This window comes from Serinus canaria, chromosome Z (genome assembly GCF_022539315.1).
Source record: "Serinus canaria isolate serCan28SL12 chromosome Z, serCan2020, whole genome shotgun sequence".
NCBI classification, from domain to species: domain Eukaryota; kingdom Metazoa; phylum Chordata; class Aves; order Passeriformes; family Fringillidae; genus Serinus; species Serinus canaria.
In genome coordinates, this window is record NC_066343.1 from 58,910,053 (window position 1) to 58,933,511 (window position 23,459).

Genomic DNA, 23,459 nt, shown 5'->3' on the forward strand with positions numbered 1-23,459 from the left:
CCTAGAATTAGATTTTTTTAAAAATGCACAAATTTAAACTGATTATTTTTGTTATTTTCTCTAAATTGCTCTCTAGAGTGTTAAAATGTGAATACAGACTGCCTGGTAGAATATGTGGCATGCAATGAGATTCTGATGAGCTGAGTCCTGTAAGTAGAGCAGAATAAATTATTTTACATCAGCAAGGTCATGAACTTTCTTTTGGACTCTGCCTGTGGAATATGTTAGGCAATGAAAAATCAGTGTCATGCTACATCTTGGAAGTTCAGATACAGTTTTCATGGTGCTCTTCAAGGAGATTTTGATCTCAGATATGAAAAATAATATGCTTGTAACATTCTTGGTGTGTCCTCAGTGTTTGCTTCCCTATAGTTCTTTTCAGCTCTTAGATCTCCTTTCACTCTTCAAGGATCATGTTGCAGGCCGTGCACAGTACTTAAAAGCATTAAGTGGTAGTGTGCTGGGACAACAGAATTAAATACTGACAGAAAAAATGTTTTTCTATAATTAGATATTTTAATTCTTTTTTCCTTTAGTAAGGAAAATAATTTGAAACTTAGTGAGTAATTTGTAATAACATGTGTCCATTATAATTTCTTATGTTTTTTCATATTCTGTATGTGTTTTCTTCATAGAATAATCTACGCAAGTGCTACTGAGACAAATTAAAAGGTCTCAATACAAAACCTGTGACACTGAGAAGCTTATTTGTTGCCACTCCCTAAGTCACCCTGTGCTGTTATTTGTCATTCTCTGCCATAAGTGTAATTCTTTATCAAAATTTAATATTAATGATTACATTACAGCAAAATTCATATTTCAGGGGAGAAAATAACTATTTGCTAGTTGAAAGGTATTCTCTATTATAAACTTACTTCTCAAACTTCTTCTGATTAGAAAAAAAAATCAAACTTTTCTTTAGTATCTCTTTTTCCATGGCACATATTTTGTGACACAATGTAGAATGAAATCTTTCCTTTATTGAAGTGTGGTGGCATGAATTTCAGTCTCTTAAAAGGTTTTCTTTCATGGTTCATGTTAAAAAGTAGAATTAATACTTCGTGAATTGTGATTGCTGATTTTTTGGCTTTGGCAGAGGTAAAATGCTCTTTGTTAAGGATCATTTGTCCCCTTCAACCATTTGGTGTGATGTTACTACTAGATATTTATTAATTGTTGGTTATTTCTTACCATAGAAATTACCATAGACCCTAGGAAGAGAGGAGGGAATGATGCAATGTGTTTTGAAGCTCAAGTTGAGGTATTTAAAGGTTTAGGCTCTTAAGATTTTACTCTCTGTTATGAATTGTGTATGGAAATAATTGGTATTGATGTAGTGAATATTTTAGAAATTTCACTTCATGTTGAGATAAATATGTATTTTTCTTTGTTAGCACCTCTGTCTGTGCTTCCAGATATATACAGCAGAGATGAAGAATAACATGGGCCATTGCTTATCCTTTCCAAACAAGAAATTATCCGGTCAGATAGGAATGAAGCCCAGAGAGCAGTCCTTTCTGCTTGAAATAATGGACCTTAAAGATCATCTAGTCCCAAATCCCCCTTCTGTGGGCAGGAGCAGCTCCCACTAGACCAGGCTGCTTGAAGCCTTATCCAACCTGGCTTTGAACGCTGCTGGAATTTGGGAATCCATAACCTCCTTGGGCAACCTGTTCCAGTATCTCACCACCCTCACAGTAAAGAATTCGTCCTAATACCTAACTAAAGTTCCCCTCTTGCGGTGTATACCCATTCCTTCTTGCCCTGTCACTTCAGTTCCAGTCAGAGAATCCCACTCCAGCTTCCCTGTAGGCCCTTCAGATACTGGAAGGTGTCTGTGAGGGTTCCACACAACCCTCTCTTCTCCAGGCTGAACAGCCCCCATTTTCCCAGCCTGACTTCATAGAAGAGGTGCTCCAGTCCATTTATCAATCTCATGGCTTTCTTCTGGAATTAGACTTATAATGTGCTCCAGCTTTAGATTTACCAGAAGTAAATAATGGATTTTATACCATCTTTCTGAAAACTACTTAACTATTTTTCTGCAATTGTAACCTTACAAAATGGTAGGCAGCTTGTTGGAGGCATTGGTTGTTTCATCTCCCTGAGTGCTCTGACTGAGCGTCTCTGGGCTTTTTAGTGCACTAAAAAAGGGCCTTCAGTGCATTTTGCTAGAATAAAATAGTGCAGCTACAAGAAGTGTTCCATTTGTATTAGAGTTTGTGCTGTCCCCAGGCTGTTTTTCTTTCATCTTTTCTGCTGGTGAAAGTAGAACATATTCAGTGCCTTACCTGCTGTGAAATACATGACACTAATATTCATGTGTATGTGTTGGAAAGCAGCTCCTTGACTCAGTTATCATAATACAATTTTTGTTATGTTTCTAAGAATTTAGAGCACTTGTGCTCCAACTGTCTGAAATTCTTGACTAGTGTAGGGTGTGTTTGCTTGCATTATTTCAAGGTCTTGTATTTTGCAGACTATTTGCCAAGATGAGCTATGTCAGTCTGTGATCAGAGATTTGGATGGATAGTTAGGAAACTTATTATAGCTCCAAGTGTTGCACAGCACAAATCTTTATTCTTCCTTTTTCTTGGAGTCATGTGTCATTCATTCCTGCCCCTCGTTTCCTGTTGTCCCAGTTTTATTTTGTATGCATTTTCTTTCTTTATTTATTTTTAAAATTATTTTTGCTTTTCTAGGTCTGGGTGGGTTCAGTCACAGAAATAACTATTGATGAACTCTGTGTAGAAGACAAGGACTCTTCACCATCAGAACTGGTGTATTATGTTACTCCACCTAGCAATAGACACTTGGCTCTGACATTTTCTCCAAACAAGAGCATCCTTACTTTTACCCAGGCTCATATAATTAAAGGGCAGCTGGTATTTGTACACAATGGTATGTGATTTCAAAAATACCACATCTGATACCAGAGTAGTGCTCCTATTCAGTATATTTGTGCTTATAATCCATTAAAGATCCCATTGTAATGTCACAAAGATTTTGGAACACTGGTTATGTGAAGTATTATACACTGGTTATACATTATCTCAAAAACTAAACAAAATGTCTGATGTCTACTTAAATGTGTGCTCACTGGGAAACCTTGGTGTTCTTGTGGTTCATTAGATAGCAGCCTTCTTTCTCACAGCAATTTTGCAGTAGGGGAACATTTCCATGCACCTTTCAGAGATAGGAAATCCATTTTTTTGACTGCTGTGATCGAAAATTTCCTGAAGCTTTTCTGTCTTGCTACAGTGCAGAGCTGTTCATGGACCAGCAGTCTCACAGATACCTGCCATAGTGCAGTGATGGATGATGAAGTTATGGTTCATCTGTGTGATGTTGGTGTCCCTTTCAGGTTCTGGAAGAATTAAACTGTAAACATTGACTCTTTCTCCTGTTGTCCAGAGCTAGAGATTGGGGTTTTTTCATTTGGGAGAACGTGTGGGGAGTAAAAGAAGTCAGGACAGCTTCATGCATCCTTGAGTGGCAGCAGTGGGAAGCCACAGTAAAGAACTTCCCAGTGGGGTTCCAGCCAGAAGAGGCAGGGCTTTCACAGGGTGATAGCTACCTGTTTCCTGCTCCAGTTGTATTACTACTTGCCTCAGTTGAAAGAGGAATGGAGATGCTACAGAAGGAATAAATTGTTGTTTTGGGATGAAGATAGAAGAGATACACTGCTCTGCTGGCAGCCCTGAGGCAGGCTGGAGTTCCAGTGCTCCCTTGGGTGCAGCAGTCACTCCAGATTTGTGCTGTGTCTTCATGAGGCTGAAGTACTCTGCCTTATGATGCACTGTCTTGCAAGGTGCATATGTGTTGTTGAAATTGCTTTACAGTCAGCTGCTGATGAGCTGTAAGTGTCTTGCTCAAATAATTTGGTCAGGAAATAAAAGGTCAAGAGCATGATAAAAGTGAGCCAAGCTATTTAAATTGGTACAAGAGAGACTTTGACATGTAAGAAGCCCTGTGATGGTAGGACAGTGGTAAATGTGATCTGCTCTGTGTTCCAAAAAGGGCAAAACTTGGAGAGTGAATCTTGATTAATAAAAGTGAAAAGAACAGAAAATTTTGTTTTCCAGTGAATGGAGTGTAACGTAAATTTGTAACATAAAATTACCCAGGTTGTGTGTCAGGTCTTGCAGCTGCTCTGGCTCTGCTCAACCATATGGTCTCCAGTGCTTCACAAAGTACTCTCATCATTTTGCTTCTTTGCATTTCATGGTCAGTGGTTTTCTTCCCTTCTCCATCTTGACCTGTTGCTGGAAATGTAGTTGTTACTCCCATCTTATTGCCTCCAGCCTTACCTGGGACCTTTTCTTATACCTGGGGCCTTTCCTTATGTTGTTGCTGTCATTCAGCTTTTTATTCCTTTTCTCTGTGTTTCCTCTGTTCCTTGTCGTCAGTTTTACAATGAGTGCTGGCTACTTTGTCTCCTCTTGGAAGTACCCCCATCTACTCTTCCTACTCACTTGAACCCTTTCCAAAGGGAAGAGCAAGTTCTTCTTGGCTGAGGCAACTCTTCCATCCTCTGGCTACTCCTCATGGCACTATACATTTTTTACACCTGTAGTACGTGGCAATGACTTCATTCTCAGTGTTCTTTTTTACTGCCAGTGAAAGTACTAGTATACATTGCTTTTATGCCTCTAAATTAAACCTCAGAATTTTCCCTTCGCATTGCTCAGCCTTATAAGTTACATTATGCTGTGGTGTGAGTTGCAAACCTTCCTCTTTGCTCTCATGTTTTCCCCTTGGATTTTTATTTCTTTCCTTCATAATCCCTAATTGTTCTATCACTAGCATAAATGCAAAACTAGAACAGACTTTTCCTTTTCTGTACCTCTCTTTCAGCATAAGAATTCCTTCTCTTTTTCACTCTTGCTTCACTCTGGGGTTCTCCCCTCTCACTTTTGCAGTATGGGCCCTGCCCTTAAACCCTCACACAGTGTTTTTCTTAGGGCAGTAATAAATTGAACTCTTGTTGGTTCTGAAATCTTTGTGCTTCTCAGTGCAGCTTTTATAAACCCTCTTTCTGATGTCCTTTTAATCACCTCTGATCAGACACATTTAAAAAAATTAATTGTGATAAAATGATAAATGCTCCACCCAATCAGAACTTCAAGATGGAGTTCTGTTCCTGACTGCTGATGACAAAATGTCTGTGTCTATCAAGCAGTTGACCTTAGCCAAAAAAGCAAGTGAGGTTGAATAAGCAGGTTTGTTTAGGGTGTTTTTTCAACTTAGTACATATAGTAGACTCCCAGATGCTTTTTTTAATAAACAACCGGTTCTTTTTTATTAAAATATATCAGAAAATAAAAAATTTTAAAATAAAAACAATATGTTTAGATCTTCTAGAGCTGCTTCAGCTGCCTTGCTAATATAAGAGCATTTCCTAGGTGTATTTTTAACTGCAATCTCAGACACATATTTGATTCTTCTGATATGTTAATTTATAGTTAGGCAAAGTATGATGGTCTTTACAAGAAAGTATGGGGTACTCTCTAGCTTTTAGTATCTATATTCTTGTAGCAATATCTTATGGCTAAATTGGGCAAAGCAAATATGAGAGCATGGTAATTCTTTGCAACAGTTAATGGTTCACTTTTTTTGGGTCTTTTTTACCTAATTGAACAACCTGGAGAACCTCTGCTTAAAAGCAGCCTGTCAGTTCTGAGATATGTATTTTTACAGGAATCCACTCAGACTCCTGGAGGTATTTTGCTATTGCTTGTGCCAAAGTACATACAGGTCCTAAGATTAAAGGGAAAAATGTGCATTTATTATGAGTACACATAACCTCTGAAATAGTTTAAGCTGTGACAACATACCTTCTTCAGCAAAGCTGAAGTACAGCGAAGAGGCTAAGAAAACAACCCGAGAGTTTACTCAGACCTTTAAATATAAAACAAAATGAAGGAACATTCAAGTTACCTTTCTCCCCAAATTCCTTCTTTGCCAAAATGTGACTGCTCTAAGTGCTTTGGACCCTCCTAAGACATAAATGGAGTTGGAAATTTTGGAGTAATTTTCTCCCCAAGTTTAACTAGATTTCAGCTCCACTGAGTCAGTGAAGAAAGAGAAGAAGGGGCACTCTTGCTGATATACATCTAAGGGGTGTCTGGCTTTTGCTGAATAGTAGTTCTTCCTGGGGAATGTGTTAATTGCATTATAAATTTATTTAATTCTAATTAAAATACAAGGGCTCTGATCAAAAGTTACTTTCGGGATGATCTTGTATATATTGCAAAGGAAACTTTCCTGTCTGCTCATCCGGGAGTCACTTTGTCAGTCACACTGACACCACCCAAGACTTTGTGGAGATGGACCCCCTTTCTCATCTGATGGCTCCAGTGAGCCCTGTTTGACTCTCTACAGACCTAACACTCACACAGTCAAACAAGGATTCCTCACTGACTTCACTCAGGTTTCCCTTAGCAGAATCTCAGGTGCCTGTATCCTTAAAATAATTTAATTATTGTGCAACTACAGAATAACGGCTCTGGCTAGCAGCCCCTGACAGGGGACCCTGACCAAAAGACTTTGCAGTTTAAGCCAAGAAAGTCTGAAGTCCTCAGCTCCTGCCATGTCTCTGAGTGTTGGTCCCCTGGCAGCAGGTCCCAGTGCCCTTGTTAAGCAAAGGCTCAGCAGTTCAGGACTTCTTGCCTCATGTTCCTGCCCCCCAGAGCTCAACCTGCACAGCTCCACTGCAGCTGCACCCAGATCTACCTATCTTGAATGTATTCCTTAACAATATTTCACTGTAGCTACGAGTGAAAGGTGTCCAGTGTATGTTTGTGTTTTGTGTGACAGAGTAATACAAGAATAAATTTATGGTTTTGATTTCCACAGGATGTCTGGAGGCTTCAACTTTCAGGTGACAGATGGTTTGAACTTTGCACCCCGACAGATTTTTAGCATCACAGCTCAGATGCTGGTCATTACCCTTGAAGTGAACAAAGGGCTCGGAGTCTTTCCAGGTCTGTTTTTTGAGATGATTATGATTTTGTCTGCTTGAAAATATTGCCTGATAGAAAGTTATTTGTCAGATAATTAGCTGACTAAACTGTAGAAAACTGTTGCTGGGAACATTTATGTGTGTTTTTAAAAAAAGGGTTAATGTTTTCTCAAACAGAATACTGCTTTTTTTGCTTTGCAGTCTTTAACCTTTTGATATGTGCATGCTTGGAGTCATAGAAACTGGCAGTGAAATGTTCAACTAAAATGTGAGAATAAAACCATCTGCCTAGGCTCTGGAGATTTCCCATTTAGGTTTGTTTAAAGTATCTGTAGTCCATTCGGATATTTAGAGATGTCTTAGATGGTTGTGATAGTGCCTTGTAAAAGCAATAGAGGAGTGAAGCGTGTGGCCATGAGATTCTGAATAGCACATGTAAGTTTTCCAGATTGCTAGTTCACTTTTTTTGTTTAAAATGAGTTACAGATAGCAGCACAGACTCACTGAGGAATCAGAAGGCTGGAAAACTTTGATTCATATTTGTGCATTTGTAGCTACTTGGTTCAGCAGCTTAGTATTTTTTTAATGAAATTATACCATTGAAGGAGTTGATGTGCAAGAGGTCTCATCAGAGCCATTTATTATTGCACTGGCGAGAGTAATCCCTCATTGAGTTAGGAATCTAACATTTATTGCAGGACTCAAGGAGAAATAAAGATTAGTTTTCTCTCAGTAGTATCACTTTTGTTTGTGATGCCTTCTTTTTTTGTTTCTCTGAATGTGATCTGTAGAATCAGAGAGATACTAAGAATTGGCAGAGTTCTAGACATTGTAATCTGTACCTTAATTTATTAATTGGATATGGAAGAGGAGCACTTTATGTTCTTACACTTCCTGAATATAAGTTGCATAAACAAAAGTTTGCAGCAAAATCCACTTAAACAGAGGCAACAAAAAACAAGATTGTAGCAGCATGATCTTCTAATTCAATCAATATAAATGGGATTCACATAATCCACTTGCAAAGCTTTTTAACCTGCAATTTTGGTGTGTAAGGTTGCCTTGGGCACAGGGATTTACTGGAATTCTATCTTAAGCCAATGATAATTGTAAGAAAAGTGTGCCTAATACTTCCATAGAAGGCAAAGTCGCTAGGCTGTCAATCAGTTCTTCCATTTACAAAATACAGTATTTCTTTCAGCACTGCAAACTGTATTCATCCAAGATTGTAGTTTTTTCCCTGAATTCTCACTTACTTTGGATTAGCAAAATTCCTTTTAGATGTTATAAAGTGTTACCTGCTTTTTTACATGTTCTCTTTATGGTATTTTTTAGAGACTTTCAGGAGCTGTATGGCTTTCAGCTGCAGTTTGCCATCATGAAATGACTATTGCAACAACTAGGGTGCCAAATGATTACTATATATAAAAGCAACAGCCAGTGTCCTGTTAAATTTTATAGCCCTACTAGAAAGGGATGTTTTTGAGCCAGCTTGAGAAATCTTCTCTCTGGGGTAGTGAAAATTGAATTTATTGTGAAGAATTTGCCATGTCTTCATAACTGGGTGTAAACTATTCTCTAAAGCATATTGTTCTGCAATTTTAAAAGAGCATGAACTGCGGTCTTTTTTTTTTGTGTTGGGTATACCAGATCTGTTGATATAATTCATTGATTTTTTTCTGTTTTTACAGAAGCTTGGTTTATTCAGCATACTCAGAAAATTGACTGCTAGATATACTAGCTTTTTTGCTGTATGATAGATATGTGCAGTGCAAGGATTTGCTTCTTCAGGAAGGCAATTGCTCAAAAAAGAATTCAGCTGAGTTTCTCTGAGGAGCGTAAGCCTGACTTGTAGTTAATTGGAAGCAGAGCTGTCTAATCAGTCTGTGGAAGAGATGATTTATAACTTTCCAGCAGTAGTAGGGAGAATGCTCATGCCAAAGCATTTTCCAAATCTTAAATGTAGGCAGTAAAAATGTGTAACAAAATTATAAGGCAACAGCATTATGCTGTTGCACTCTACTTGAATTGATTTGCTTGGCCCTACTCAATGTCACCTGTTCTTGTTGTGTCTTCCTCCTCTATCTGTTCCTGTCCCCTGTGTTTGGGTGGGGTTTTTGTGATCTCTCCTTCTGTGACTGGGAATACACAGGCAGTGTTCTCACTTCATTTTCTTTAACCCAGTCTGCTGGCTGGCGAATAACCTTCTCTCCCTGTTGAGGTGTCAGACCTGAGAACTACTGTAAGTGCTAGGAAAGTTCTCAACTCGCAGGTGAGAAGTGGATGAAGGAGAAGGTTACGTTTGGAGAGGGTGCTGATTTACAGAAGAGCATGATAGACTATGTTGTCTGTGTCTGTAGACTGTATTTCAGCCTGTGGTGTTCAGTGACTGAGGTCAGGTCTGCTAGGAATCAAGGGAGTTGTGTGAAAGGAAAGTTGCCCTTGCTCCCCGAGGTTGTGCTCTGTGATGTCAGTGGTGTGGTACCCTGGTATGGTCAAGAAAGATTGGAGCAGTATCTTCCACCACTACAGTGTGACCATGTTTTAGTGTTACTCTGTCCTACTCTGTTAAGGCAATAAGGCCTGATTTGCATAACTAGCAGGTTATGCAAATAACTGCATTTGCAGGTTTCTGTGGTCTGATTAACTGTTGTGCTAAGTTGTACATTCTTGACCACATCTGCTGTATGCACAAGGTCATGGTTCCCTCCCTTCCTGTCACAGAAAAAAAGGAAAAGAAGGGAGAAGTAGAGGAGGGAGATTTCTTGAATTAAATATTGTCTGGGAGAATTTTTCTCAACCTGAGAGACTCCTTAATTTTTTAAAACAGTATGGACATGGGAAGGTAAAAATGGGAAAACAGGAAGAGACAGAAGATCTTGTAACAGCTCTGTTTCAAAGCAGTTGTTATTTGAACCAGAGCACAAGCAGATATGAACAAGCAGGCTCCTGGTATTAATAATGGCTTTCAAAGCATCCCTATTCTTCACTGTCCTTACCATGTTTTTTTCTTCTGAATATTATGGCATATATGGTATGTATGTATATAAAATACATGTGTTATTTTGTGTTATTCTTGTATGAGATAGGTTGATAATTCAGACTTCAAGTATATTTAATACCATACAGTCTTCGAAATTTTGTATTGAAACTTATAAAGCTTATTGCTCAAAGAGAAGAGAAAATATGAAAACGGAGGCAGAAGTGGGGATACAGGGGGAAAAGGATCATGGGAATCTTGCTCCTCTAAAATGATAATTGAACATAAATTTTAATTTGTTGACTGTGTACCTTGACACTGCATCAAAAAGAAGCCAGATAATTTTTTTCTTTTAGGAAATTTTGCCCCAGCTGTGTCAAAAATTATCTTGGTTTGACTAATTCCAGAAAGCTCTTTATAATCTTTAGGACAGAAGGTAACCTTAGTAAGGTTAGCATCATGCTATGTATTAAAAGAATTTTGTTACCACTCAGTCTCCATATATCTTAATAAACAATACATTATTTCAGTTCAGGCTGTTATTTCTGTTACATGGTGTTCTTCCTAGTTTGTTTAATTTAGTACTTATGTTTTAATTTTATTTAATGAAAATCCTATTTCATATTGATAAAGTGTACTTTTGTTAATGATTGATTTTGGTTTATGTGTAAACTAGAAACTTTGCCATTTTGAGTCTTCTCTGAGTCAAATCACCCATGTCTTCTGTGGCAACTGGGAATCCCAAAAACATTGGAGTTTGAATTTGATTCCAGACATGTGATGTAGAAACAGAACTTCTTATACGTGCTCTGATCTATACTTCAGGTAGATTTTGCAGAAGCCAGTATTTAGCAATTTCATGTGCTGAAGAGAACTGCATTTTTTCATTTTTAAAACGTGGGTACATCCTACTAATGTGATTTTTATTGAAAAAGCTGTTGAAGAGTTGTAACCAGAAGGTAACTAGAAAAAGAGTAACCCTTCTGATCTTATAAAATGTTACTAAAATGCTAAGTAGAATACCTGGGTGAGAGTGTGAGTTGTGCATACAAAACTCAGTCTTTTGGCAAAAAACTCTGTTGTAAATGTTCTTCCTATACTTGACATTTTTTAGGTTCCAGGAAACCTATTTCACAGCGTGATCTGAAAGCTGTAACCAATGATGTGACCAATACAGGAAACAGAACTATAACTTTTGTGATTGTAACTTCCCCAAAACTTGGAAGGCTGATCAAACTAGATTCTGATAATACCACTCAGGAAATCTTCACTTTTACGCAGTCTATGGTAAGCATTTACTTTATAACAGCTAGTTGAGGGTAGATTGTTACTTCAAAGGCCATCTCAGTTGCTCATTCTTCGTGTGATCCATTTATATCTATTAAGTAACCAGGCATATGTGACCCATCAGTGCAGTCACCAAGATTTGCTATGTCATTAAATATCTGGCGTCTAGTAATGAACACAAGAGGAATCTTTGTTCCCTTCTGCTTGGATACTAGCAGGGTCTTGGCAATTCCCACTGTTTTGCTTGTAAGACTATTTGTCAAGAAGAGCTGTTCTGGTGCCATTAACCAGCAGTCAGAGGTTGGAAGCTTTTAGTTTTTGGCAGAAGGAGCAGCCTTTTTCTCTATGAAAAGTCCAAGTATCAGATCCATTTCAGCTGTACAAAGTCCTCATGGCTGTCCCCAAGATGACTTTTATTGACTAGATTGGCTGTGGTACTAAATGTGTGAAGTATCTTAACTGTGATACAGGCTCTCTTACTGAATGACTAAAACGTGGCAGCTTATGTAACTTGATGGAAAAATTCTTCCACAAAAGGAATAATTTGTCTGTGTGCAGAATTCGAATATAACTATCTTCAGCATACATTAAGCTATTCTCAGAAAATTAAAGGGAGGGAGATAAAAGAGGGTCAATCTTCTGACTTTGCTAATGGAAAAGCATATTTTTACAGATTTTAAATGCTATCTGATTGAGTATATGAAGGAAGAAGAAAATCTATTGGCCAGAATTTGAAACTTGGGCAGTAAAACCTGGAAAAAAGGACAACATTTTTATTTGTTGTCATCAGGCTTTGAAACAACCTGACCAAGAACAGTTGTAGAATTCCACCACCTGGACTTTATAAATCAAGATGAACACAGAATGGTTCTCATAAAAAACATGTTGTAATCCCATTATGTCATTGGTCTTATTTCAAAAGTTGCTGAGCTTTGTCTTGTTTTATGAAAGCGATGAACTGTATAATGATGCTTTACCATTCTGATCCCAAAATATGTGATTTTTTTGAGTATTAGATGAAACAGTTAAACACATTAGACAGAAAATATTTCAGCTAAGGTTTTGAAGTGTCACTCTTTTTGCCGATGGATATGATCATAATGTGTGTTTATCGGATGGTACCATGTCAGAACATATCACTTATTATCTGTAGCTTTAATTTTTAGTAATGTATAGCTAACTTTACTTTTAACTTTGTAAACTGTGAAAGGTTTTGGGCTGAAATAAAAGTTATGCTTTTCTTGTCTGTTGGAGATATTTCTATTGGCCATTTTAATTTCAAAAACGTAGAGCTAAATGACTTCTTGCAGGTGGAATTCAAGTATCCAAACAAGATTGCTATTTATTCTGGTAGAGGGTGAGATGTAAGAGAGAGAAAAGGGATCCTAAATAAACTTTCAGTTCAGTGTGTTGTAATCACAGGGAGTTAAACGTGAGTGAAGAAAATGACGGTCATGTTACAAACATTGTAAATTGCCCAAGTAATGGAGACTAAAGCATTTAGTTTCTGTTTGGTAATAAGCTTGAAAAACTGATTTGAATAGAAAAACATTTTGTGTTACTGTAGGTCTGTGGGTATTTGTTGACTTAATTCTGTGTGGAGGAACTTGAAATTTCCCTTTGGAAAAGTAGTTTTTCCTTTTGCTGGGGTGCTGAACTCTTCTGTATGCGCTGCAGTTTATTGCTTTGTTGCCAAAGGGAAAGAAAAAAACAGCAAAAAGAAACAGAAATTACTATTGCATTCCAAGACTTTTTTTTTTAACAGATGCTCTTCAGCTAATACAAGAAAATTCACTCATTAAACACTTTCGAGAAACTCAGGACTTTTTCCACATAATGTTTGATTTTAGTTTTTCTCTGCAGCATTTTCTGAGATATCTTAAAAGTATTTTCAACTCACAGCAAGCCACAGCTTCTTCATTATATAGAGTCATTGCAGAGGTAAACACAGATATCCTCACCAATTCTGTTCAGTTCTTAGCCCAGACATTAGAATGGATTTGGAGTCAAAAAACCCCAAAACAAGCAGCCAATTAAGATGGATACTAAACACTGCTGAATTTAAAGGATGTGTATTGTGCCTTTATTTGTTTAATTTTTATTTGCCTAAAAATTTGCTGTCTTCAGCTTGAAGTCCTAGAGAGGTTTTGGAAAGTTCCCCTGAACTAACATACCCTTTTGCTATTGTTTTTTTTGTTTGTTTGTTTGTCCTATAATAGCCATTAAGAATTAAATCAGTATAGGGAAGGCAAAAACCTGGAGATGTGCATAAAGGATTTTGTCACACCAGTCTAAATTTTTTAGAGAAAAATTGGGATGGTTTTGAGGCTGCTGAGAAAACTGACCTTGAAAGCCCAGTTTGCCTAGTGATCTCAGTGAGGGCTGTTGCAGTAATTTCAGGATTCAATCTCTCTGTATTTATATCTCAGATTCTATACTTCTAAACTTCATCTGTGATAACAGCAGGGGCGTTTTGTTTTCTTCTTTTCACATCTTTCAAGCATATATGATAGAAATGTGTACTAATGAGTCCCTTCAAAGTGTTTGCAGGGTGTGAGGAGTGTGTTAAAATATATTTAAACCCAGCGCCATCTCAGACAGGGATGTCTCAGGCAGTTACAAACTAACATGTGCAGGTCTGGTCAGTGGTTGCCTGGGAACTTGCCAAGGATTTAATGGGTGTAGCTGTCATCTCTCCAGGGCAGTGAATGAATTATCAAGCAGACCACATGCTGAATCTACTGGATAAGATTCAGTAAGTGGTCTAGTCTTCCTATCATAAGGAATTCTATTACAGTTCCAATGTATTACAGTATTGATCACAAAATTCAGGTATAGTTCCAGATGGTGAGAAATAATCTGAAAATACTGCCTTTTGCTTTGGGGTCAAAAGAGAGAAACAGTTTTATCTTACATGTGCATTTGTTTTTCTGGAGATGTACTACAGTATCTTGCAATACTTTGAAGCTTGTTTACTCACAGTAGTCTGATTAGATTCCTTGAGTATGATGATCTGCGAGGTCACTGCAGACAGGGAGAAGACAAACCAGATTCCTTCTTCTCTTTTAGGAATCCCCATCTTGCTGTGATGTAGAAATTTTCCACTGCATAGTTCCATCAACTTTTTGCTTTAAGTGAGAGTAAATACCAGTGGTCATTACACTTCCTTCAGGTTTCTTAGTTTCTTACCAAGTGTCTTTTGCCATTTGAAGGAAATAACTGCATCAAAATCCTTCTCCAGCCTTCAGCCTTTCATATGCTCTTTCAGGACAAATAATCCAGCCCTGCTAGTGTCCTTGCAAAGAAAACCCAAGATACTTTGATTTACTAAAAATACAGTCCATCTGAGCACATGATACCATTACTAGCTTGAGGCAGTTTCTCAGTGTTATGTATCTCTTTGCTTTTCATGTAAGGCTTTTACTGAGCATTCATGCCCAGTAACATTTCACTTTCAGGTGTTTATCTGGCAACACAGAGTCCATCTTAAGAGAAAGAGAAATGCAGGATAATCTCAGTGTACATACAAGCTGGATTGATAGGCTGAGGCCAGTGGAGCGAGGTTCACCAATGGCCAGTGCCAGGTTCTGCCCTTGGGTCACAACAACCCCAGGCAGTACCACAGGCTGGGGCAGAGTGGCCCAGGGGAAAAGAGCTGGGAGTGCTGGTGACAGCAGCTGAACATGAGCCAGGGTGTGCCCAGGTGGCCAAGAAGGCCAATGGCATCCTGGCCAGGATCAGCCACGGTGTGGCCAGCAGGGCCAGGGCAGGGATTGTCCCCAGTACTGGGCACTGGTGAGGGCACACCTGGAGTGCTGTGTCCAGCTCTGGGCCCTCCCTGCAAGAAAGGCACTGAGGAGCTGGAGAGAGTCCAGAGAAGGGCAATGGAGCTGGGGCAGGGTCTGGAGCACAAGTCCTGTGAGGAGCAGCTGAGGGAGCTGGGGGTGTTTGTCCTGGAGAAAAGGAGACTCAGGGGAGACCTTATCAATGTCTACAACTGCCTGAAAGGAGGTTGTGTCCAGGTGGTGTTGGCCTCTTTGCCCAAGTCAGAAGTAGTAGGATGAGAGGACATGGCCTCAGTCTGTGCCAGGGAAGTTTAAATAGAATAGTAGGACACCTGTCTTCATGTGAAACATAGCTGAGTATTGAGCCAGACTGCTCAGAAAAGTGGTGGAATCACCAACTGGATATTTTAAAAGACATGTAGATGTGACACTTGGGACATGGTTTAGTGTGGACTTGGCAGCTCTGGGTTAACAGTTGGGTTTGATCTTACAGGTCTTTTGCAACCTAAACAATTTGGTGATTCTGTAAACACTGCATGGACTAAGGTACAAAGCTCTCTTTGAACAGTGTTCTCAAGATACTTTTTCTGTCCTTAACACTCCTCTGTTTATAATCACCTTGCTCTTGTACATATGTCTTTTTCTTACCTACAACAGGTTGATGAAGGTGTGATCATGTATGAACACTTACATGCTGAGTCAGCTGACTGGAGTGAAGAAGATTTCTTTACATTTACTGTATCCTCTCCACCATCAGCTCTAGATATCCAGATATTCCATGTTGTCATTTCATATGAAATTGACAGGCATGATCAGAATAGTCGTCTTCTAGCAAATACAGGTAAAAATGCTTCACTGTTTTCGATCAAAATTGTTTTGGATCTGTCAGGGGTCCATTGAAGAATGGAGAAAAAAACAAACATTTCTTTCTCTCAATAAGCAGTGACCAGAATACTTCTGAGACAGGGAGTACTATAGGGTAGTAGTTTGGAAAGCTGCATTCACTGCACCCTTAGAAATGAGGTAGTTAGATATGTTTGATGCGTCCTACTGCTGTAGAAGATATTTTGTTTTCTAATAACAAAATAATGGTTAGGTGAAAATGGTAGGTGAAAAACACTATCAGAAGCTTTGAGATACTTGTATTTCTTTAATCTTAGTGTATGCATCAATCAAAAATCTTGTCTTTCGTATCTGATTGTATTTTAAAAGTAATGGCAATAAATTTTTAGCCATGACATGTGGAAACCAAGGATACCACAAAGGATAAATTTTTTTGAGCATCATCAGTGTTTGATATGTAGTTTCTGAAATAGTGCAACTATAAAATGTTCGGTTTCTAAGATTCTCTTTTCTTTTCTGCCAGGTGCCATATCCAGGAAGGAGGTAGAGTATTAATCAACAAAACAAATTTAGATGCTTCAAACCTATTGATTAAGCTACCTGATGTGCAGCGTTCCATGTATGAAGTATGGTATCAGGTTGTGTCTTTACCCCAGCATGGCATGATTGTTGTTGGAGAACGAAACATTACCAAAGAAAAGCCTAACTTCTCCCAGTATGTACTGGACAAATTTGGAATTATGTACATACATGATAATTCTGAATCTCTAAATGACAATTTCACTTTTGCTGTTTGGTTGAACCTGAGGAGCAAGCCTGCTACAAAGCCCCGTAGTGAGGTTTTAGAGGAGCTGTTTAATATCACTGTTTTCCCAGTGAATGATCAATCTCCAGAACTGAAGATTAAAAGACTGCACTTGAAAGTCCTGCAGGGAGATGTGTCAAAGCTGGGGGCAGAGAATCTGAAAGTTGAAAACTTAGATAATGTTCCAGCTGAACTGAAATACACCTTTGTTAGCAACCCCAATAATGGTTACTTAGCAATGAAAAGCAATCTCAGTGTCTCTATAAAAGATTTCACACAAGCTGATGTTGACAGTGGTAAAGTGTGGTTTGTACAGGATGGAAGTTCATCTTCTGGGGTGTTTTATTTCAGTGTGACTGATGGTAAACATCGCCCTTTATACAAACTATTCAGTCTTGAAGTCGTACCAATTGCTCTTGTCCTCATCAACCTGACCAATGTTGTGCTGCCACAGGGCCAGACATCTGTCACTATTACTGACATTCAGCTTTCAGCCGTCACAAATGGAAAAAGCACTAATATTATGTATGAAATAACTCAGCCACTCAAATATGGGCACCTCATGATTTGAAATGAACAGGTTACTAAATTTGAGCAGGCAGATTTGTACTCAGGAAGGCTGTCTTACCACCTGACAAATATTTCTGCTTCCAGTGATGTACTGGAGTTTATGCTTTTTACTGCAGAAGACAATCTAACAGGACAATTGCTGAACATCACAGTGAAGCCTTTAGTACAAATTGTATCTGACCTGCAGATCTCAAATCAAGCAACTTATAAATTTGGAAGCAGTGACCTGTATGCTTCTGAGCTAGCCAATTTGACAAACAGTAATGCTAGCTTTGAAGTGATTGTGCCCCCGTCTCACGGGAGGATATTTAAGAAAAGGTTTGTGAATGATGCAGTGTTTGAAGATATTCAAATGTTCACCCAGGCTGACATTGATAGTGGTGTTTTGCTTCTAGACATAGACACAAATATGACAGGCATCGATCTATTGAATGACTCATTTACATTTATACTCAGAGCAGATGCTGTGCAGCCTGCTGTTGGCTGTTTTCAGTATTCCATTGTGCCACACAGTCCTCCACTTGTGCAGGGTTTTACAACAGAAGTGCTTTTCGTAACCAGTATGACCACTTTCAAGGCTCACTCTACCTCAAAGGATGAGGCACTAGTCTCCTCACAGAATGAAGAGCCTGCAATAGGACCACAGAAGACTGAACCAACTATGCGGCCAGGGCAGAATCACTGGGGAAACCTACATGAGGAAGATCCGTTGCTAAATCAGGCCATGGGAACAAGTGCATCTGGGGAGTTGAAGATTACAAATCAGGTTAATGCCAGGAGTCCCAGAGAGCAGGCAGGTGAAAGCAGCCCTTGGTACATTATTATCCCCCTGGTCCTGGTGTCTGTCCTACTCATTATTGCTGTTACTTCTGTGTGCATTTTGTTAATGTGTCAGAAGAAAGAGAAGACAAAACCTTTAGTCAGAAGTCAGACAGATGCAATCCTCATCAGTGCAGATTGATGTCTGGAACGGAGTTTGACTGTGCCCTCTGTCACAGTGACTCCTCTACTGAAGGGAGCTGAGAGAAGTACAGCCTCTACCTTTGTGGCAGTAAAACATGAGCAGCTGCTTTCTACAGTGACATTTCCAACTACAGAAACGTATCTGAAAAGCAGCTTTTTAAATCTTGATCCTGAAATGATCCAATATTGTCGAAAAACAAACCCAACTTTGAAGCGCAATCAGTACTGGGTGTAGTTACACCAGTTTTTGGTCATGCTGATTGATGTTGTATGGAAAAGTGAATATATATTATTGACATATATTTTTTTCTTTATTACACTCATTTATTATAGGTCAAATGACACACTGTGTTAGGTGAAATCTAAATACCTGTGAAATAATAATAACAAAAATCCTACTGATTACAGTGGCCATGATAGAAGATTTGCAGTTGGTATGTCAGCAAAATTCTCACCTAATTCAGTGGGAAATTTGGCCTCATGGATTTTGAGTGCATCCCATGTATGCAGTATTTTTATTTCCCATGAAAGGCAAAATATAATGTTCTGTCATGGATAATATATTTTTTGTGGAATTGTTGGGGGTTTTTTAAACTGATTTTGCCATAAAGGTCTTTTATTCCTTCTGAATCACTCCTTCTCTTTGAAGAACTTCAGATTGTCTCAGTAATTTTTCCATGATGCTAATTTCAATAATGTAATTTTGACCTTAGGGCTGTTCAGAGGCCAATACTAAAGAAACAAAACTGAATATTTTGACAGGTCACTAAACTTGATTACCAGAATTCAATTCAGCACCAACAGTACAGCAGTGAATAAGGATTGTGGTGGAATTCTGTGAGATGTTGTTGTTTTTTGGTTTGGTTTATTTTTTCTTGATTTTATACTGAATTCTAACCTTTAGTGTCTGAAAACTGCTAAAATATGTCCTGAAACTCTACTCCACATGGCAAAAATTGAGTATCTGTCAGTTAGCCTGTCTGCTTATTTACCTTTAGGCTTAGATTATGTCTGGATGTGCATAAAATTTCCTGCTCCTGAGAAGGGGGTAAATTCTCCTTTCAGTGAAGCAAACACAACTTTCTCTGGGGTCTATGTACTCAAGTGGATGGCACTAGAATCAAGGCCTGGACTGAGTACTGTCATGGCACCTGAAGCTACTGGCAAAAGCAATCCTGCAAGGTAGTATGTGTCCTCTTCAGAAGTTTCACAGTTTACCCCTTCATCTTCCAGAACACTGAACAAGTAAGCTTTATGCACTGCTACCAAGCACTCTCTACTCCAGCTTTGCTCTGGTGATTATGTGTGCAATAATTTCTGTGCTAAGGGAATATTTCTCTTTTTGGAAATCCTAGCTCAGTAGTGATGTGCAGTCTCCAGTTAAGGCTCAATTTTATTTCCACTGAGAACAAATAATGTAATTCCTGTTGACTACAAAGAATGAACTGACTTCAATGAAATGGCACTGTGATCATAGCCAGTCTCTTATTAACAGTCTGTTATGAACTTCTTATCTGTTTTTTGCCTTTAAATCCTACAGATTCCATCCAGCCTCTTTGTAAAAACTCTGTTCTCAGCAGTCTCAGAACTGCAACCACTCAGTAAACACTGGAATACCATTTTTATTTAGACCTAGTTTTATTTAGGTACTGCCATTTTCAGTTTTATAGAATGGATTTGCTGACCTCAAGATCCTTGGTGCTATTCATCTCATACTACTTTGTTTTAGATGATTTTAAATTTTTTTTATGACTAAGTGTGTTTCTGTCAATTATATATCCTAGTTGTGGGTAATTTTCACCCACAAGGTGGGCCAGATGTAAACTGTGTTTACTGCTGTGTTCTGGGAGCTGAACACAGGAGCAGCGGGGGTAGTCCTTATCTTTACCACCTCTGCCATGGGCAGACACGATTGTGGTGCATTTTTAGAGGCCACTTCAAGAAGAGTAGTCCATGTCAGTGGAAAGTATACAAGCCAAGTCTTCAGCTGGTCAAGTTATTAGAACACCAAAGACTAAAGGTATGAACCTGTCATATGCTCAAACTAAATGTATTAGAACCTTGTTACACAGTTTTTGCATTTTTCATTACTGTATCTTCCCTGATGTCAGTGTGTGAGTTCAGGCATGTGATCTGTGTAAAGGGCTCTGGGTGTTCCAGTGTCTCAGCTGGATCTCACTGATCTGTCTGGCGGACCTTTTCTGCTTCCCCAGAGGAGTTCTCTGGGACTGTTCTGAGCAGCTCTTAGCCAGAGGTGGTGTTTCCCACCACCACAGGGACGCCCCTGCACCCTTTGTGGAGGTACAGCCATATGTCTCTTGCCATTTCCTGGGATCCCTTCTACCAACACCGAGCAGACACCAGCTTCCTCCAGATCCCAGCTGTCCGATGCAGCCTGCCTCCAGCACCTTCTAGACAGTAGCAGCAACCTGATCCCTTTTCACCTTCTCCAGGACACACTCCAAAGAGGAGTAAAGAATTTTAATCTCAATACTTTTCCTGACACATGAAGATGCCTGCTTTGCATTTTTCTAGCTCTGAGACCTTCCTGTAAAGAGCAAAAGACACCTCGTGCTCCAAATCCTTCCAAACAGTGCACCTACATTTTGATACCAAAATAGTGCACTGCTGAAAACTCCTGGAGTCTGGTGACAAAATCCACACTGTCAGCTTGTGACAGGGTGAACAAATATACAGAAATGAAATGTGTTCTTTATGAGATTTTGCTAAGAGTATAGGTGTAAAGACAACTGTGCCTGAATTTATGGTGTTTAGTGTGCGGTGGAGATGGAACAAAGGGCTCATGTAGTGCTGGTGATGTAAAAAATGAGGCCATGACATAATAGTAAAACTGCTGTTCAGTTATAACTCCACAATTGAATGGGCATTATTGAGTTCGAGCATTGGCATGGTAGGAGAGAAATGCATTATATAAGACCATCAAAAAAGGTGGTGGAATTTGTGCTGGCTCTTTTGGCTTTAGCACAAGGGGCTGAAATCTTGCTCTGTTTCAGAAATGATTTTGGTTGACAAGAGATGGTAATTTCCAGTAGAATAGCCATTTAGGGATTATATCTTGTGCATTTTGCTCAATTTTTTAAGCATTGAGGGTTTTTTTCAGTTTTGCTTTTGTTTTTATAGTTAAAATCAGCCTTAACACCTAATTAATCAGTGAAGTGTGCTAGCATTCTGTTTTCTTCCTCAGTTTTTGCTGCTGTGAGACAACTGTGCCAAAGTGTCTGCTATATTATGGAATATTTTGATGAAAACTTTGTATGAATGTAAGTTTATTGTTAATCATTGATTACTTGGTTTAATGCAAAATGCAGAAACAATATTGAAACTGATAACTACATAAGAAGCTTTAAAATCCCATCCTGAATCCCTAGTAAAAAAACCCCTAAATTAAAAACTCTGATTATGTTACAGTTTCCCTGTGGACAGTGCAGAATAGTCTTTGGGAGAGGATAGTTTATCTTGTTCATGCATAGATATTTAATATAGATAAGTCTGCTCTGGTTTAGCTAGTCCAGGTTTGAGATGATAAAAACTAGCTGGGATGAATCTCTTACTGGGTTTCCTAAATTACAATCAATCTAGAAAATGCAAAAAAAGCCTACCCCATTTTGTGGTTATGCATTCTTTTGAGATTCTAGGTATACACATACTTTATGGTCAGAATCTGGCTTGAATATTTTGGTTGTTTCCCTTGGACTTGAAATAGAGATGGGGTTTCTTCTCCCCGCTCCGAGCGGGGGGAAGGCGGCAGTGGCTAGCTCGGAGCACAGCAGCAGCTAGCAGCTAAGGGGGCACTACCCAGATCCGTCAGGGACGTCCGGGCTGCGCCTTCCTCGGCAGGACAGCAGCAATAGTATCGAGAGGAAGCGGCAAGGCGGAGAAGCCGAGAGAAAAGAGGGTCTTGACACGCCCGGTGTAGCCCAGTGGTTTTAATGTATCATTCCTCCACTGCGTCCAGGCGGGAAAAGACGGGACAAAAGGGGGAGAAGCAATATATAAAGGGGTGTACAAGAACCAATCGGGAGAAACTGAGGAGGGGAATTCAACATGACTGACAGGGGTGGCAACAAGTGATACACGAACGAAGGAGGGGCTAGGGGCACCTGCCCAATCACCCCCTGTGGAAGGGAGAAGTTTCTGGAAGGATGGGGGGGTTTCAGGAGATGAACGGGGCTCTGGAGGAGGGGAAAGGGGCAGTTGCCAGGGGACCGGGGGTGGAGACAAGGGCTTGGCAGCGAGCCCAGACAGGGAGGACACCATTCGAGGGAAAGGGGGAACCAGGACTGAACCATCGAACTGGGTATAGGGGTGTAACTGGGGGAAGCATCACAAAACAATACAAAACAGGGAAGATAACTCAATTGGGAACTGAACACACACCACAACATTCCCCTTTTTACCAAATGGAGTTACAAAGTGCAACATGAAAGTGCCTTGAAAACATGTATTAAATAAATAAACTTTTTGTTTATAATCCATGCACTTAATGTTTTTGTGCTTTTTTTAAAGACCTCTGAAGTGCAGAGACACAAGAAAATCCCATTGCCAGTAACAGAATTCTTCTGAGTTTTCTAATGTTATATTTTTTAAATTACATGTGGGCTGGAGTGGATGCTGTGCTGTGCCGAGTGCCAGTACTCAGTGTGTGTGGCCAGAAAAGGAGACACTTCTCACTGTGCACCTAACCAGACCATGCCCAGCACTTGCAGAAATGTAACATCAAAATAAATGCATTGATTTGAACTTGCTCAAACAGGACTGCACTGGGTTTATTTCAGAAAGATTTTCTGTTATTTAACTGCCTCTGATTTTAAAATAGCAAGTTATTAAATACATTCATGCATTTACATTAGTGCTGTTTCTTCTTTGATTTTCATCTTGATTGAAAGTACCCCCTCACTCCAGCCTCACACCAAATGCACTGTTCAACCCCATTCTTTTTCTCAATCAGAACTTAGCTGGTTTGCAGTAATTCTTGTAAACTGAGGTAAGGAACTTCCTCTTGAGACATCAGAAATGCTGGTGGCCCTGGGAAGCAGCTTCCTGTACACCATGAATTAGTGGCCTGTGCACAGAAATCTGTCAGCAGTAATGAGTTGTGTCCCCCTCCTACTGGTTTGGAAAGAAGAGAAAATAAGACAGAAATGGTTATAAACCCTTTACATTCTCCTTTTATATAAGTATGGATGAGGGCCAGCTACAACTTTTGCTGCAGTAGCCTTTGCTACCTTCTACAATTCCAAA

General features: G+C 39.2%; 1 protein-coding gene across 1 annotated transcript in view; it reads left to right on the forward strand.

Moving 5' to 3' along the window:
- LOC103821092 (chondroitin sulfate proteoglycan 4-like) overlaps positions 1–22,643 on the forward strand; it is a 32,909-nt gene extending 10,266 nt beyond the window's left edge. Inside the window, 5 exon segments of the mRNA XM_050987370.1 lie at positions 2,703–2,905; positions 6,859–6,986; positions 11,059–11,231; positions 15,674–15,873; positions 16,383–22,643. Of these exon segments, the coding sequence (XP_050843327.1) occupies positions 2,703–2,905; positions 6,859–6,986; positions 11,059–11,231; positions 15,674–15,873; positions 16,383–18,432 (2,754 nt within the window). The 3' untranslated portion in view covers positions 18,433–22,643.
- The last annotated feature ends 816 nt before the right edge of the window (positions 22,644–23,459 follow it).